Source organism: Callithrix jacchus, chromosome 12 (assembly GCF_049354715.1).
Source record: "Callithrix jacchus isolate 240 chromosome 12, calJac240_pri, whole genome shotgun sequence".
Classification (NCBI taxonomy): domain Eukaryota; kingdom Metazoa; phylum Chordata; class Mammalia; order Primates; family Cebidae; genus Callithrix; species Callithrix jacchus.
The window spans coordinates 95,854,662-95,873,192 of record NC_133513.1 but is presented as its reverse complement, the minus strand read 5'-3'; the positions used below and the strand labels follow the sequence as shown (position 1 = coordinate 95,873,192).

The following is an 18,531-nucleotide window of genomic DNA, read 5'->3' as shown; positions in this document are numbered from 1 at the left end:
CATGATTGTAAATCTAGAAGACACCATCTTCTCAGCCCAAAACCTCCTGAAACTGATAAGCAACTTCAGCAAAGTCTCAGGATAAAAAATCAATGTGCAAAAACCACAAGCATTCCTACACACCAATAACAGACTTAAAGAGAGCCAAATCAAGAATGAACTGCCATTCACAATTGCTACAGAGAGAATAAAATACGTAGGAATACAACTAACAAGGAACATAAAGGACCTCTTCAAAGAGAACTACAAACTGCTGCTCAACGAAATAAGAGAGGACACAGATGGAAAAACATTCCATGCTCATGGTTAGGAAGAATCAATATTGTGAAAATGGCCAAAGTAATTTACAGATTCAACGCTATCCCCATCAAGTTACCAATGACCTTCTTCACAGAACTGGAAAAAACCACTTTAAACTTCATATGGAACCAAAAGAGAGCCCGCATAGTCAAGTCAATTCTAAGCAAAAAGAACAAAGTGGGAGGTATCACACTACTGGACTTCAAACTATACTACAAGGCTACAGTAACCAAAACAGCATGGTACTGGTACCAAAACAGAGATATAGACCAAATGGAACAGAACCGTGGCCTCGGAGGCAACACAACATATCTACAACCATCTGATCTTTGACAAACCTAACAAAAACAAGCAATGGGAAAAGGATTCCCTGCTTAATAAATGGTGTTGGGAAAACTGGCTAGCCATCTACAGAAAACAGAAACTGGACCCCTTCCTGACACCTTACACTAAAATTAACTCCAGATGGATTAAAGACCTAAACATAAGACCTAACACCATAAAACCCCTAGAAGAAAATCTAGGCAAAACCATTCAGGACATAGGCGTAGGCAAGGACTTCATGACCAAAACACCAAAAGCATTGGCAACAAAAGTCAAAATAGACAAATGGGACCTAATCAAACTCCACAGCTCCTGCATGGCAAAAGAAACAGTCATTAGAGTGAATCAGCAACCAACAGAATGGGAAAAAAATTTTGCAGTCTACCCATCTGACAAAGGGCTGATATCCAGAATTTACAAATAACTAAAACAGATTTACAAGAAAAAAACAAGCCCATTCAAAAGTGGGCAAAGGATATGAACAGACACTTTAAAAAGAAGACATACATGAGGCCAACAAACATATGAAAAAGTGCTCATCATCAATGGTCATTAGAGAAATGCTTAAAACTACATTGAGATACCATCTCACGCCAGTTAGAATGGCAATCATTAAAAAATCTGGAGACAGCAGATGCTGGAGAGGATGTGGAGAAATAGGAACACTTTTACACTGTTGGTGGGAGTGTAAATTAGTTCAACCATTGTGGATGACAGTGTGGCAATTCCTCAAGGACCTAGAAATAGAAATTCCATTTGACCCAGCAATCCCATTACTGGGTATATATCCAAAGGTTTATAAATCGTTCTACTATAAGGACACATGCACACAAATATTCATTGCAGCACTGTTTACAATAGCAAAGACCTGGAACCAACCCAAATGCCCATCAATGATAGATTGGAAAGGGAAAATGCGGCACATATATACCATGGAATATTATGCAGCCATCAAAAATGACGAGTTCGTGTCGTTTGTAAGGACATGGAAGAACCTGGAAACCATCACTGTCAGCAAACTGACACAAGAACAGAAAATCAAACACCACATGTTCTTACTCATAGGTGGGAGTTGAACAATGAGAACACATGGACACAGAGAGGGGAGCATCACACACTGGGGTCTGTTGAGGGTAAATAGGGGAGGGACAGCGAAGGGTGGGTAGTTGGGGAGAGATAGCACAGGGAGAATTGCCAGATATAGGTGAAGGGGAGGAAGGCAGCAAATCACACTGTCATGTGTGTACCTATGTAACAATCTTGCATGTTCTTCACATGTACCCCAAAACCTAAAATGCAATTGAAAAAAAAAAAGAAAGAAATTTGAGACTGGGCGTGGTGGCTCACACCTGTAATCCCAGCTCTTTGGGATGCAAGGCGGGCAGATCACAAGGTCAGGAGTTCGAGACCAACCTGGCCAATATTGTCAAACCCTGTCTCTACTAAAAATACGAAAATTAGCCGGGCATGGTAGTATGCATCTGTAGTCCCAGCTATTTGGGAGATTGAGGCAGGAGAATTGCTGGGACTCGAGAGATGAAGGTTTTAGTGAGCTGAGATGGCGCCACTGCACTCCAGCCTGGGGGACACAGCAAGACTCTATCTCAAAACAACAACAACAAAAAAAGGTTTTGAAAGACACTAGAACAAATCAATGGTTTCAAAGGCCCTTCCCACTCTGATTCTGTGAATCTACTGGAATAAGCAGCACATCAAGGAAAAGTGCATCAGAGAAAAAGCATTAAGGGCTCCACCGTACCAAGAAATATTTAAGAAATTTGACGCTGGGTGCGGTGGCTCACACCTGTAATCCCAGCTCTTTAGGAGGCAAGGCGGGCAGATCACAAGGTCAGGAGTTCGAGACCAACCTGGCCAATATTATCAAACCTTGTCTCTAATAAAAATACAAAAATTAGCCGGGCATGGTAGCATGTGTCTGTAGTCCCAGCTACTTGGGAGGCTGAGGCAGGAAAACTGCTTGAACCCAAGAGGCAGAGGTTGCAGTGAGCCAAGATTGTGCCACTGCACTCCAGCCTGGGCAACAGAGGGAAACTCCGTCCCCCCAAAAAAAAGAAAAGAAAAGAAATTTGAAGATGAGGCTAGGTGCCATGTCTCATGCCTGTAATCCCAGCACTTTGAGAGGCTGAGGAAGGTGGATCACCTGAGGTCAGGAGTTCACGACCAGCCTGGCCAACATGGTGAAACCCCATCTCTACTAAAAATACAAAAATCAGTCGGGTGTGGGGGCATGCTCCTGTAACCCCAGCTACTCAGGAGGCTGAGGCAAGAGAATCGGTTTGAACCCAGGCAGTGGAGGTTGCAGTGAGCCAAGATCATGCCACTGCACTCCAGCCTGGGTAACAGAGTGAGACTATCTCAAAAAAAAAGAAAAAAGAAAAAAGAAAGAAATTTGAAGATGCTTGGCCAGTTGTAATCCCAGACTTGGAAGGCTGAAGTGGAAGGATCCTGTGAGGCTAGGAGTTCAAGACTATAGTGGGTTATGCTTACACCTGTGAATAGCCACTGTATCCCAGCATGCTCAACATAGCAAGACCCTGTGTCTAAATAAAGAAATAAATACATTTTTTAAATTAAAAAAAAAAATGAAGATGCCATTTGGACCAAAAAAATCAGAAGAAGCTGGGCACAGTGACACATACTTGCAACTTTAGGAGACTGAGCTTCTTGAGGCCAGGAGTTCAAGACCAGTCTGGACAATATACTAAGAACCTGTCTCACCAACAACACAAAAAATTAGCCAAGCATGGTGACACATGCCTGTAGTCCCTGCTACTTAGTAGACTGAGGTGGGAGAATCACTGGAACCCGGGAGTCTAAGCTATGATTGTGCCACTGCACGCCAGCCTGGGTGACAGAGAGAGACCCTATCTCTAAAATAAATAAATAATCAGAAAAAGGAAATATTAATAGTAAGTTTTCCACCTTTGGCACAAATAATGACTGTATCTTCTGTTCATTGAAATTGCAGTGCATACCCAGTGTTTTGCTACATTATTGTTAATCCTTATTGAAATTCTGCAAAGTAAGTATTATTATCCCTAATTTTATAGTAGAACAAACTGCAACCCAATGAATTTTGGTGACTTCTTCAAGCTTACCCAAGTAATACATAATAGAGCCAGAATTTGAACTTGGGTATCTGATTCCAAAACCTGAACTTTTCTATTTTGAGAAAACAAATTTTACTATGCACAGAGCAGTAAAAATGCCAATTAGTACCATCATCAAACATTCAAAAATTTCTTAATTCCTCGACACAATTAAACAATTGAAATACTATTATACATACGCCTACTCTTTTCCATAATATTGCTCTATAGCGCTATTAGCTCTATTAATCCAATATCTGAATGAGGCTTCTTGTAAAAAGTTTTCTTCAGGCCAGGCATGGTGGCTCACAGCTGTAATCCCAGCACTTTGGGAGGCCGAGGAGGGTGGATCACTTGAGGTCAGGAGTTCAAGACCAGCCTGGCCAACGTGGTGAAACCCCATCTCTAAGAAAGAAAAGAAAAAGAAGAAGAAAAAAGTTTTCTTCAGTGTGTAATGGTGTTGTAATTGTGCAGGAGAATGTTACATTCCTATGGGGTGCGTGATGAAATATTTAAGAGGAAATGGCATAATATCTGCAACATATTTTCAATGGCTCAGCAAATAAATATATCTATATATTTGAACACACAAAGCAAATATGGAAAAATGTTCTCAACTGCTGAAACGTAGGTAATGTGTTGTGGTACTCATTGAACTATTGTTAAATTTTCTGTATTCAAAAACATTTTTATAATAAATATTAAGGGCTAGGCATGGTGGTTCATGCCTGTAATCCCAGCACTCTGGGAGGCCAAGGTGGGCCGACCAGTCTGGACAACATGGTGAAATCCTGTCTCTACAAAAATTACAAAAATTAGCCAGGTGTGGTGGCATGCCTGTAGTCCCAGCTACTCATGAGTCTGAGGTGGGAGGATCACTTGAGCCCAGAAGGTCAAGACTGCAGTGAGCCATGATTGTACCACTGCACTCTAGCCTGGGTGACAGAGCGAGACCCTGTCAATAAATAAATAAGAATTGAGGAAAAAATGCCTTTTCACTCCACTTGAAACACACATATACATTTAAACACACACATAAACAAACCAACACCAGAAAAGCGGGAAGTAATGTAAAGTGAAGAAAAGTCAGCTGGAGCAAGGGCAAGAGCAGAAAGAATGCTGGAGTCCCAAATACTCAGGAGGCTGAGGCAGGAGAACTGCTTGAAACTGGAAAATGGAAGTTGTAGTGATCTGGGATCATGCCATTGCACTCCAGCCTGGTGACAGAGTGAGACCGTCTCAAAAAAAAAAAAAAAAAAAAGAAAGAATAAGAACTTTTGATTTCATAGTCAGACTGATGAACAGCATGCATTTATCTCAACTTCTAGAGACTATTAAAATGATAATAAAGGAATAAACAACACAATAATGATGAGAACATAAAGGGACTTAGAGGGCATAGAAATGATTTTATTTATCTTAAATGTAAAATTCGCATCAAACATGAGTTCTTTTTCGTGTCCTGTAATTCCTCCATTGTAAATAACTTGGCATCTCCTGGTTGGTCCTGTCTTAGAGCATTTGAAGAGGCAAAATGTTGCAGAAACAAAACAACAGTCACCTAAAAACAGAATTTATCCACGGTTAACTCCAGCACTCCCTCAGCAGACAACAAGCAAACAAGTTATAAAGATGACTTTCTTCTTTGCATCTCATCAGTTATCTTTCTGGGCACTTCACTCTATTTACTGAATGACTTCAAAGTGCTTTATTAAATATCAAAATTGGGGGGGTTACCATTAGACAGGAGACAAGATAGCTATTTCCAGATAACACAAAGTATCCCTCAAGTATCAGAAGCCACTTACTAATCACCGAATTTCAGTCATTCAAGTTGTAGTTATAATAGTCCCTGCTGTCTGTCATAGCTTACTGATAACTCTTTCCAGTTCCTTGTTTTGAATTGAAATGAGATTGGCAGTGACCAAATGTGGAGGGCAGAACCCAATTTTTTGAGCAAGGATAGCAAGTTCCTTTCAGTACAAAGCACCACCCAGACACTCACCCAAAAAACAAAAAACAAGCAAACAATGATAAAAAAAAAAGAAAAGAAACCACTTAAATGATTACCAATGGCAAAATGATTACAGTACAGTATAGCTCCACAATACAATTGTGTAATACAAAGTTTTAAAAAATTTTCTTAAAATTTAGGCCAAAGACACAAAATTAGAAACTACATTCTATATATGGCATGCCCTGAATTTTATTATACACATGCACAGAAATAAACCAAATTACATGAATATTTCCTAAAATGTTAGAGAGGTTATCACTGGGTTACATGATGATAAGTAATTTCTTTTAAGAGACAGGGCTTTACTATGATGCCCGGGCTGTACCCGTACTTCTAGAATCAAGCAATCCTCCTGCCTCAGCCTCCCAAATATCTGGGATTACAGGTGTGTGCCAGTGTGTCCAACTTAGTAATTTTTTCTCTTTTTTTTTTGTACTTTGCAACTTATTAACAGTATCTATTTATTATTATATAAGAATAAAGTTAACATTATTTTAAGAATAAGAATTTTTGGCCAGGCACAGTGGCTCACGCCTGTAATCCCAGCACTTTGGGAGGCTGAGGCAGGCGGATCACAGGGTCAAGAGATCAAGTCCATCCTGGCCACCATGGTGAAATCCCATCTCTACTAAAAATACAAAAAACATTTAGCTGGGTGTGGTGGTGCATGCCCGTAGTCCCAAATACTCAGGAGGCTGAGGCAGGAGAACTGCTTGAAACTGGAAAATGGAAGTTGTAGTCATCTGGATCATGCCATTGCACTCCAGCCTGGTGACAGAGTGAGACTGTCTCAAAAAAAAGAAAAAAAAAAAGAAAGAATAAGAACTTTTGATTTCATAGACTGATGAAAAGCATGCATTTATCTCAACTTCTAGAGACTATTAAAATGATAATAAAGGAATAAACAATACAATAATGATGAGAACATAAAGGGACTTAGAGGGCATCAGCTCTGAAACAACTGTCCTCATTTCTGCACTAGAGTTTTCAAAGTATTTTTCCCATTCTTTATCCCATGTAATCTTCGTAACAGCCCTAGAAGGCAGGCTATATTATTGTTTACGTTTTATAGTTTGGAAAACAATAACTCAAAGAGATGAATTAAACTATCCACAGCCCTATCACTTTTGAATAGCAGAGGAAGAATGGAACCTTGGCCTCATATGAGGCCTAGTCCCACGTGGTCTCATATGATATACCTTCATCCTGGCTATTAGCAGAAAGGAGCTCTGCACAAGCAACCATCTGCCTTAAAACTAACCAGAACAAAATCACCTACCCCATAAAGCTTTGTGTGTCCTGATTTCTTCTGGCAGTTCAAGGCTTATATAGACGTCACTGAAATATAACTCCCCACCATACTGAAACAGACCTACATTAGTCCAAATAAGATTAATGATTACATTGATCCCAGATAACAAAGAAAGGAATAAGGGAACAAAGTCAAATCTAAAAATCAATAGCAGTGTTTAAGCTGACCCTTTGTGAACAAATAACAGCTGCCTCTTCACTTATAATCAATAGTCAAGCGCCAAGATTTTTTTCCTCCCAGTGGCTTGTCCAACAGGTAATAAAATCACATTCTAAGAGTGTCTGTCTCCTAAATGAAGATATTCAGGTTACTTAAATTTTTAGCCAATCTGAACCAAAAGCAGCCCCAGGTCACTGGAGAACTAACAAGATATAAGCAGTATTCATAAACTTTTATCTCTTAAGAATGATATAACTTTGTCAGGTATGATGGCTCATGCCTCTCATCCCAGTGACTCAGGAGACTGAAGTGGGAAGATTGCTGGAGGTTAGCAGTTTCAGACTAGCCTTGGTAACAGAGCAAGACCATCTCTCCAATACAGAAAATTTAAAAATTAGCTGGGCAGGCCGGGCACGGTAGCTCATGCCTGTAATCCCAGCACTTTGGGAGGCAGAGGCTGGCGGATCACAAGGTCAGGAGTTCGAGACCAGCCTGACCAACATGATGAAACCACATCTCTACTAAAAATACCAAAAAAAAATTAGCTGGGTGAGGTGGCAAGCACTTGTAATCCCAGCTGCTCAGGAGGCTGAGGCAGGAGAATCGCTTGAACCTAGGAGGCAGAGGTTGCAGTGAGCCAAGATTGTGCCATTGCACCCCAGCCTGGGTGACAGAGTGAGACCCTCTCTCAAAAAAAAAAAAAAAAAAAAAAAAAAAATTAGCTGGGCATGGTGGCATGTGCCTGGAATCCTAGCTACTCAAGAGGATCGTTTGAGCCCAGGAGTTAGAAGCTGCAGTGAGGTATTATAGTGACACTGCACTCCAGCCTGGGTGACAGCAACACTCCATTTCTATTAAAAAATATAACTTTTTGTAATGTTATTTACTTTTATAACAACACATTTTATCTTTAAAATATTGTCCTTAAAACGTAAAGCAAATGAGTGATCAGGAACTTAACATTTTATTTAGCTAATTTCAAAAATTTGGAAACCTGGAGATCTAGATTCTACAATAGTGTTTCTACCTTTTTTTTTTTTTTTTGAGACAGAGTCTCATTCTGTCACCAGGCTGGAGTTCAGCAGCACAATCTTGGCTCACTGCAACCTCTGACTCTCTGGTTCAAGTGATTCTCCTGCCTCAGCCTCCCCAGTAGCTGGGATTACAGGTGCTTACCACCTCACTCGCCTAATTTTGTTTTTTGTATTTTTAGTAGAGATGGGGTTTCATCATGTTGGCTAGGACGGTCTCGACCTCCTGAGCTCATGATCCATCCACCACAGGCTCCCAAAGTGCTGGGATTACAGGCCTGAGCCACCGAGCCTGGCCTCTACCTTTTAGAAGTACATTTTTGGTGGAGATAGTGAACTGGTCTATAAAATGGCATACTAACAAAGACATCACTAAATCATTAAATCATTTCTACATAGGTATTTGTATTTGAGTTCTATGACAGCTTTGTAAAACAAATATCTCAAAAACATATTTTTAATTAAAAAAATTTTTTTAGAGATACGCGTCTCACTATATTGCCCAGGCTGGACACAAATTCCATACAAGCAGCTGGGAGTACAGGCATGTACTATCCACCCAGCTAGAATCTTTTTTTTTTTTTTTTAAGATGGAATCTCGCTCTGTCTCCCAGGCTGGAGTGCAGTGGTGAGATCTTGGCTCACTGCAACCTCTGCCTCCTGGGTTCAAGTGATTCTCCTACCACAGCCTCCTGAGGAGCTGGGATTATAGGTGCACGCCACCACACTCAGCTAATTTTTGTAGTTTTAGTAGAGACAGGGTTTCACCATATTGGCCAGGCTCAAACTCCTGACCTCAGGTGATCCACCCACCTTGGCCTCCCGCAGTGCTGGAATTACAGGAGTAAGCTACCGTGCCCAGCAGAATCTTTCATCTTCTATCATGAAGATACACATCTCATGATACAATGAAGGCTGTGGAGCTCCTGCAAGGTTTCCTTTTAGAAAGTAGTTAATGTAGGGCCAGGTATGGTGGCTCATGTCTGTAATCCCAGGACTTTGGGAGGCCAAGGCGGGTGGATCACAAGGTCAGGAGTTTGAGACCAGCCTGACCAACATGGTGAAACCCCATCTCTACTAAAAATACCAAAATTAGCCAGGTAGTGTGTGCCTGTAATCCCAGCTACTCAGGAGGCTGAGGCAGAAGCATTGCGGGAGGCAGAGGTTGCAGTGAACCAAGATCATGCCAATGTACTCCAGCCTTGGTGACGGAGCAAGACCCTGTCTCAAAAAAAAAAGAAAGAAAGAAAGTAGTTAATGTAAAAGTTCCATCTTCTGTAATTTCCCAAAGATCTGAAATCATGACAGATAAGAAGTAAGAAGCCCTGAGAAACACTGTACATGCTAGAAGAGAGTTTATTCAAAGCAATCATTAGTAGTTAGTGCAAAGATTCCTACAGCTCCACAGATGCTATTCTAGGATCATGTATAGCAGCAAATAGGAAGAGAGACAGTCAAGAAAGCAAATACCTAACACATGCAGTGACAATTGTCACTTCGGATTTACTACCTCTTGCAACCTGAGAGGGAAAGTAATCCATATCCAGGGTATTCCTGTCCCTTCCCCCTTTTGCCATACCTTTTTCATTCAATGGATAAATTAAGAGAGTTTGAGCTCTCAGTTCGCGGGGGAAACAAGACTGAACCCGTCAGCTCTCACTGATGTTCAAAGGTAATCGATCTCACTCTCCTCACCTTCAGCACCCAGTGTGCCTCCTGCAGCACTTGTTATCAGGCACAAGATTAATAACACAGTTTGATCTAAAAGAGAACAAATGAAATGTCGAGCAAATCTTCACGATACTCAAAAATCTGCAAGTCCTTTTAGACCCTAAAGGTGGCTCCCACCTTTCTGTTCAAAGCTACCCCATTCTCCCTGCTTCCCTCCTCTCTTCCTAATGCCATCAACTAACCTTTTCCCCAAGATCACAGACAGAGTGTTTAAAATCTCAATAAATTCTTAGCAAGTCTGAATGTGCAGAAAAAAAATATCAGACATGATTCTTATTTCTGTCCTGATGTTCACTAGGTAACAAGATGAAAACTCGGACCAGATTCTTATTTCTGTCCTGATGGTCACTAGGTAGCAAGATGAAAACTCGGACCAGATTCTTATTTCTGTCCTGATGTTCACTAGGTAACAAGATGAAAACTCGGACCAGATTCTTATTTCTGTCCTGATGGTCACTAGGTAGCAAGATGAAAACTCGGACCAGATTCTTATTTCTGTCCTGATGTTCACTAGGTAACAAGATGAAAACTCGGACCAGATGCCTACTATAGAAGGCATTTCTGATGCCCCATGGAAACCGGCTGCGTTCCTCAAATGCAGCTTTCTTACGGCTGTCACCTGGGCACAATTTGACAATAACAGCTTGAGGGAAAAAAGGAAACAGTATCCTTATCATTTGCCATGGAAGAATTATGAAAGATAACAGGGCACCATGTATTGTATGAGCAAACTTAGTGGTCCTGCTGGTCTTTTGGGTTCATTAGTTTGTGGTTAAGTTTCAAGTAAGTTCTTTCTTGGTCTATTGTGTTTGGTGGGCTCCAGCAGCTCAAACTAGCTCTCTCCCATTAGTAAGCCATGAGCTTAGTCTAACACTAAATGAAAGTCAGTTCAGCAAATAGTAGTAGTGACATCTGTGTGTTCAAAAGGAAATGAGGGCTGGGTGTGGTGGTTCACACCTATAATCCAAGCACTTTAGGAGGCCAAAGTTGGTGGATCACCTGAGGTCAGGAGTTTGAGACCATCCTCGCCAACATGGTGAAACCTTCTCTCTACTAAAAAAAAAAAAAGAAAAGATTTAAAATAGTACCTGGGTGTGGTAGCATGTGCCTGTAATCCCAGCTACTTGGGAGGCTGAGGCAGGAGAATCACTTGAACCTGGGAGGCAGAGGTTACAGTGAGCTGAGATTGGGCCACTGCACTCCAGCCTGGGCAACAGAGCAAGAGTCCATCTCAAAAAAATGTTTTAAATTAAAAATAAAAAAATGGGCTATACTCATAACAGTAAGAATATAGAACTACACAATAATATCATAGCTCTCATTCTTGATTCCAGCCTGTCCCAACTTCTCGATGCAGCCATGAATAAAAGTCATATGAGATGACTGGAAGCCATATTTTTCCATGTGATAGTCAAGATACTTTTCAGCCACTTCCACCTAAAGGAAGAAAAATATAGTTTTGACAACATTTTGAAAAAAAATACTACTTTTCCCTAAAACTTTTCCTATTGCATACTTCTCCTAGATTATTTTGGATAAATATACAAGATTCTTGTGGACATGTAGGCTATACTATAGCCTGGGACACAAAGTCCCTGCTGCCCGTGCAGTTTTGCTTGAATAAACTCCTCATTCAATAACAAAATCTTTCGGGATAGGTGGCAGGAAGAAGGGAAAGATCAAAGTACACTCTGTCATCACGATATTCATGTCAGAGCAAACCTCCGACTCTTGTGTTTGCCCAGAAGGGCCTCTACTTGTCTAAATTATCAGCTTCCAAGACAGGAAGCACTAGTGGCACAAATGAGCATTGCTAACTAGAGGCTTTCTTAAATTATTCTTGAAGAGCCATGAAGAAAAGAACTTCATTTCTCAAAGAACGCTTTTGAGAATCTTTTCCTCCTTGTCTTCCAAGTTATTGCCTCACCTGGCCTTTAGTCATGTCTATTCCAGTCACACGTCCCTTTTCACCAACCAGCTGGCTAAGTACATAGCAATCTCTGCCACTTCCGATACCCAGATCCAAAATCCAGCAGTTTTCTAGATGCTCAGGGATCACCAGACCACAGCCATAATACCTGGGAAATGGAAAACACATATTTTCCCCTGGAGACTAGAAGACTTGAAACCACTAAATCTTATACATACTTCCCTTCTTCCTTCCTCCCTCCCTCCTTTCCTTCCTTCCTTCCTTCCTTCCTTCCACTCACTCATACTTCTGTTTTGTTGTTTAGTCTCTACTAAACTGACGTCCATGAAGGCTGGGACTTTATCTGCTTTACCACAGTATTACTGAGCATGTGCTAGGCACTAAGACTTCATAAGCCATCTAAAATAATGTGTTCAGGCTGAGTGTGGTGGCTCATGCCTGTAATCCCAGCACTTTGGGAGGTCGAGGCAGGCAGATCACTTGAGGCAAGGAGTTTGAGACCAGCCTGGCCAATATGATGAAACCCTGTCTCTACTAAAAACACATAAAAAAAATCAGCCAGGCATAGTAGCAGGTGCCTGTAACCCCAGCTATTCAGGAGGCTGAGGCAGAAGAATCTTTTGAACCTAGGAGGCAGAGGTTGCAGTGAGCTGAGATGGCGCCACTGCACTCCAGCCTAAGCAACAGAGTGAAACTTCGTCTCAAAAAATAAACAAATAAAATAATGTGTTCAATAAATACATTTAGGCATTAGCTGAGCTTCTAATTCAGGCCCAGGACTGTGCTAGTTATTAAGGAAGAGATGTAAGGTTTCTGTTCCATAGGTATGGAGTGCAGTGGCTATTCACATCCTGGATCGCACACTCCAGCCTGGAACTTCTGGATTCACGTGATCCTCTGCCTCCTCGCGAGGACCTTTGGGACTACAAGCTCACTAGCGCGCCCAGATTCATCGGAGGTTCTTAGAGCAGTAAGATGATGGGTGCTGAGATTTAGGATTTTTACAATAGACAAGACAAGCTGGATGAGTTGGTGGCTACGGGTTAATTTCCTAGTGACCTTTATCATTATCTTTTGGGCAAACTGCAGTTTGGGGTCTTCCTGGGGACAGCGCGGGGCACTCTACCTTAGGGCTATTTCTTCGTGTACATTTTGCAAGGCTTCCCGGATGTGCTTGGGGACCGGCCTGGCTGTGGTGACACAGGCATTGGTCTGGAGGTCTGCCGATTTCTTCAGCACCCGCCCGTAGTAGGTCTGACCCAGCGTCGACAGTGGAGTGAGGAGCAGGGAGAACAGCTGTGACTGCAGCGCGAGGGCTCCGTCACCACCTCCACCTCCACTTGGTGGACCTCAGTTCCCTGCAAAGGTCGAAGCCTAGACCCTGCCCTGACTCCAGGGGTCCCAGGGGACAGGGCATGGGCAGGCCGGACTTCCATCAGCCTTGGCTCCACTTGGGCCAACCCAGGCCCTACAGCTCTCACCTGCACGTCCTTCTGGATCTCAGTGTCCTCGCGGGGGGCAGCCACTGTCGGGAGAGGGAATGGTAGCTGAAAGGAAGAGGGTGCTGAGGGACAGGCACGTGAGAGGGGGCCAGCAAGGGGCAGGCAGTGGGTCCAGGGGTGCGGGGAGGACCAAGGTATCGAGAAGCAGCTCTGGGGAGGAGCTCGCGCTCGAGCTCCCGCCTGGCTGGGGGCCCAGGGAAGGGGCTGAGGGCCTGTAGGAGGTCTGCAGTGGGGACCCGGGGCGGGACGGGCACTCACTGTCTCCTCAGCCTGGGACTCCAGAAGGCGGGTTCCTGCAGCCAGCTCCAGTGCCCAGGCCTCGCCCAGGCTGGCAGCTCCCACCCGCCTGGCCCACTCCAGCATCCCGCTTAATCCCTCCGCTGTGATTTTCAGGGATAAATCTCGTACTCTGACTTAAATGAACACTAACCTATATAATGATCTTCCCCCCTCCCCTTTTGGGAATGGAATCACCTTTTCTCCATCTGGTTTTCTTTGTTTTTTGTTTCTTTGAGACAGTTTCACTCTTCACTCTTGTTGCCCAGGCTGGGGTGCAAAGACGCGATCTCAGCTCATCGCAACCTCCGCCGCCAGCCGAGTTCAAGCGATTCTCCCGAGTAGCTGGGATTACAGGCGCGAACCACCTCCCCAGTAGCTGGGGTTACAGACTTGCACCACCACGCCTGGCTTTTTTTTTTTTTTTTTAATTTTTTTTATTTTCTGTAGAGACGGGGTTTCGCCATGTTGGTCAGGCTGGTCTCAAACTCCCAACCTCAGGTGATCCACCGCCTCCACCTCCCAAAGTGCTGGGATTACAGGCGCTAACCACCGCACCTTGCCTCTAGATCTGTTTTTTAAAGTCAGATTTATTGAGATATAATTCACATTCTGTAAAATCCATCTTTCCTTTTTTTTTTTTTTTTTTTGAGACGGAGTCTCTCTGTCGCTAGGCTGGAGTGCAATGCTGCGAGCGATCTCGGCTCACTGCACCCTCCGCCTTCTGGGTATAAGTGATTCTCCTGCCTCGGCCTGCCAATTACAGCCTGAGATTACAGGCACATGCCACCATGCTCAGCTAATTTTTGTATTTTTAGTAGAGTCGGGGTTTCACCACGTTGGCCAGGATGGTCTCAATCTCCTGACCTGGTGATCCACCCGCCTCCGCCTCCCAAAGGGCTGGGATTACAGGCGTGAGCCACCGCACCCGGCCCCATCTTTCTTCAGTGAGCCGTTCTGTGAATTCTGACAAACGTATACATACACATCATCATAACAGAAACCAAAATAGCCCTGCCCCCACAAGTTTCTTCGTGCCTCTTTGTAGTAAATTCCCTCTTCCCACCCTCAGCTCCTGCGCAACCACAGATATTTTCCCTCCCTACAGTTCTGCCTTTTCTAGAAATGTCAGGTAGATGGAACTATTACAGCATGTAGCTCTACTTTGGGTTGTATTTAGGAAACCAACTTTGCTAAATTCATTTTTACCTACAGTAAATTTTGGTTAATTCACATGTATTTTCTAGGTATTGTCACTTCATCTTCCAGAAATTTTTTTAATTTTTTTTTAAACGGTCTGTCTCTGTCACCCAGACTGAAACTCCCGGCTCAAGTAATCCTCCCCGCTCAGCCTTCCAGGTACCTTGGATTACAGGCGTGCACCACCACACTTGGCTAATTTTTGTATCTTTCTGTAGAGATTAGATTTCGCTATGCTGCACAGGCTGGTCTCCAACTCCTGGGCTCAAGTGATCCACCCACCTCGGCCTCCCAAAACGTTTGGATTACAGGAATGAGCCACCACACCGGGCCTGGAAGTTTGTTTGTTTTTAATATGGAATGCTTCACGAATCTGCATGTCATCCTTGCGCAGGAACCATGCAAATGTTCTCTGTATTGTTCCAATTGTAATACATGTGCTGCTGAAAGTATTTTTTAATTATTTATTTTTACTTATAGGTGTGTATCTTACTTCCTTTTGTGGTTATAAGAAGCATTTCTCTTTTTACTTTAAATTAAAAAAAAAAAATTTAGAAACAGGGTCTCACTCTGTGGCCCAGGCTTAGCATCACTGAGCAATCACCTCTGGATCCTTGAACTCTGGCCTCAAGCCATTCTCCCGCCTCAGCCTCCCCAGTAGCTGGGACTACAGGTGTGATCCACCATGCCCAGCTTGTAATAATCATTTCTATTCATTAGGAAAATAAGGAGACAGGGAGATCCAAGTGAAAGGATATCTAAATGGAAGAAGTGGACTCCTTTATTCATTTTTGAATCTCAACTGCCAATAATACAAAAATCTGGTTGATATCCAGCTAGTAAATTTTCATTTTCCCTGATGTCAATTAGTGGTTACAAATTAACAGAAAGGTGGTGCCTTTTATATTTTTAACAAATTAAACCCATGAAAACAATTCCTGTTGAAATTTTTTTTTTTTTTTTTGAGACGGAGTTTCGCTCTTGTTACCCAGGCTGGAGTGCAATGGCGCTATCTCGGCTCACCGCAACCTCCGCCTCCTGGGTTCAGGCAATTCTCTTGCGTCAGCCTCCCGAGTAGCTGGGATTACAGGCACGCGCCACCGTGCCCAGCTAATTTTTTGTATTTTTAGTAGAGACGGGGTTTCACCATGTTGACCAGGATGGTCTTGATCTCTTGACCTCGTGATCCACCCGTCTCGGCCTCCCAAAGTGCTGGGATTACAGGCGTGAGCCACTTCGCCCAGCCCTTGAAATTTCTTTTTTTTTTAAGAGACAGGGTTTCACCACGTTGGTCAGGCTTGTCTGGTCTGGAACTCCTGACCTCGTGATCTGCCCACCATGGCCTCCCAAAGTGCTGGGATTACAGGCGTGAGCCACCACGCCCAGCCTTGCTGAAATATTTTTACAGGTTGGAGTATTTCCAACTATTATGTGTATATAAAATTTAGTGTTTATATAAGTATCACTTAGTTTTTGGGCAATCATAGAATGGTGAAAATGCTCCTAAATATTAGTTTTCAAAATATTCTCTTCATAAAATGAGTTCCTTTAGAAAGGCAGTTACCTTCTAATAGTTAAAATGGTATCATCTTAAAAGGGCAGATTAGTGAGAGGTCAAGGAAAGGGCTCTATCATTTTTTTCTTGTGCTTGTTCTGTTATCTTCAATTTATGGGTTTCTGACAAGACTCATTTGACAATCCTTTTTTTTTTTTTTGAGACGGAGTTTCACTCTTGTTGCCCAGGCTGGAGTGTAATGGCATGATCTCGGCTCACTGCAACCTCTGCCTCCTGGGTTCAAGAAATTCTCCTGCCTCAGCCTCCTGAGTAGCTGGGATGACAGACATGCACCACCATGCCTGCCTAATTGTTTTTGTATTTTTTGTAGAGATGGGGTTTCACCATGTTGGCCAGGCTGGTCTCAAACTCCTGATCTCAGGTGATCCGCCCGCCTCAGCCTCCCAAAATGCTGGGATTACAGGCATGAGGCACCACACCTGGCTGACAATCCTTAAATCTACCTAACCATACACAGATAAACTGCAATAAAACAAACCACTGTCAACTTAAATTGAGTTATTCTCAATTTTCCTTCATGGTGTCTGGTGTGCCAGCTAATTTTGGAACAGACTGTGACCATCATTCATTCTGATTGGTCAGTGGCTCACCACAAGTTTTGTGGGGTTTTTTGTTTTACTATCACCCCTGCTGAATGACAGGAATGCTATATATCTGTATACTAGGTAGAACAAATTAGGATTCTCATATCAAGCTGTATTTTAAATATTAGCAAAAGCTACTTTTTTTGTAAGATAAAAAATTAACATACATAGAAATTTTCTTCCCTATCCTTCAATGGAGACCTGTGCACATCGTCACACATTCTATCTTGGAAGCTACTGGCATGACAATTCCAGGATGGTCCAGAAAGGCAGATTTTGGTTCACTACACAGAACCATCTTTCAAGAAGTAGAGATTTCCAAAAGGATCAGCACCCCTAAGTAAAGGGTTCCCCAAATATTGGAAGCAGAAGCCAGATGAATGGCTGGATGACGGCTCACGTGAAATGCAGAAGCAAGGGTAAATGGATGGGATTCAGTTACTGCCAAGATCCTTTTCTAAGAGCTCTTCAGTATTATGTTAAAGACTTGAAATGACAGGTGGCACCTTTGTTTCTATGCATAAGGAAACTAACAGGTAATAGGTAACTAGACTAATAGTCAAATAGACGTACCATCAAGCTCAGTGACCTTGGGTAAGTCATTTCATCTTCCTGGCTGTGTTATTTCATCTTCCTGGCTGTGTTTTTTCATCTGTAAAAGATGGGGCCAGAATTAAATAACTTTTAAGGCCCCATACAGCTCTAATATTCTGGGGTTATATGACTCTGCTTCATCAAATATTATGTTGGGTTCTAAAACATACCCTTTAAAAAATTCTTTATTATTATTTTTTAGTTTCTTTGAAATAGAAAGTGTATTTGAAATGCCTTTTTGGTATATATTATAGTGATAAAAGATTTTATTATTTCTTATTTGTGTAATGTGTTTTGTAACTATTACATCAACTTTGTAATTCTGGAATTACATGGGCAATTATTTAAAGTATTTCTCTTTTCAGTTTTCTAAGATTTTATTCAGATTTTTGCATCTATATCCATAAAAAATCAACTATATTATATCATCTTTCTCACATCATTTTATTTTTTAAAATGAAAATCCCGTTTACTTCATTAAATGAGTTAGTGTCTTATGATCATTTTCTATATTTTGGGAGTATATGTTCTTTGACAGTTTAGAAACGTTTCACAAAAGCTTTCACGAGCTAATGCTATTTTTACTGGTTATTCTTAATTTGTGGGTTATTTCTCATAACCAATCTGGAATATTCTCCTGTAAGTGTCAGTTTTGTAATTTTCTATCTTTATAAGGAGCTGGGCATATATCAATCAAACTTTTAGCAGCAAACTGAGAACTCTTTTTCAAATCTAATTGATTTTCAATATTGCCTATTCAATGACGAATTTACCAATTTGTACTTTTATGGCAACACTTTACCAATTTAATCTATAAGAACTAATTTTTTTTTCTAATTTGTGTCATTCGTGCTTAGTTTTATTATTTCCATTTTGATTTCTTTC

At 42.0% G+C, this 18,531-nt stretch overlaps 1 protein-coding gene and 1 non-coding gene across 2 annotated transcripts in view; both read right to left on the bottom strand.

The window, feature by feature from the left end:
• AS3MT (arsenite methyltransferase) overlaps positions 1-13,779 on the bottom strand; it is a 32,325-nt gene extending 18,546 nt beyond the window's left edge. Inside the window, 10 exon segments of the mRNA XM_078346861.1 lie at positions 5,155-5,295; positions 5,608-5,741; positions 7,033-7,112; positions 9,949-9,983; positions 9,986-10,014; positions 11,285-11,421; positions 11,912-12,062; positions 13,041-13,263; positions 13,441-13,600; positions 13,675-13,779. Coding sequence (XP_078202987.1) covers positions 5,155-5,295; positions 5,608-5,741; positions 7,033-7,112; positions 9,949-9,983; positions 9,986-10,014; positions 11,285-11,421; positions 11,912-12,062; positions 13,041-13,263; positions 13,441-13,600; positions 13,675-13,779 — 1,195 coding nt within the window.
• A 1,462-nt stretch (positions 13,780-15,241) lies between these two features.
• Positions 15,242-15,345, bottom strand: LOC118146513 (U6 spliceosomal RNA). The gene has a single exon (XR_004732373.1). It is a non-coding gene; the product is annotated as a U6 spliceosomal RNA (small nuclear RNA).
• Between the last annotated feature and the right edge of the window lie 3,186 nt (positions 15,346-18,531).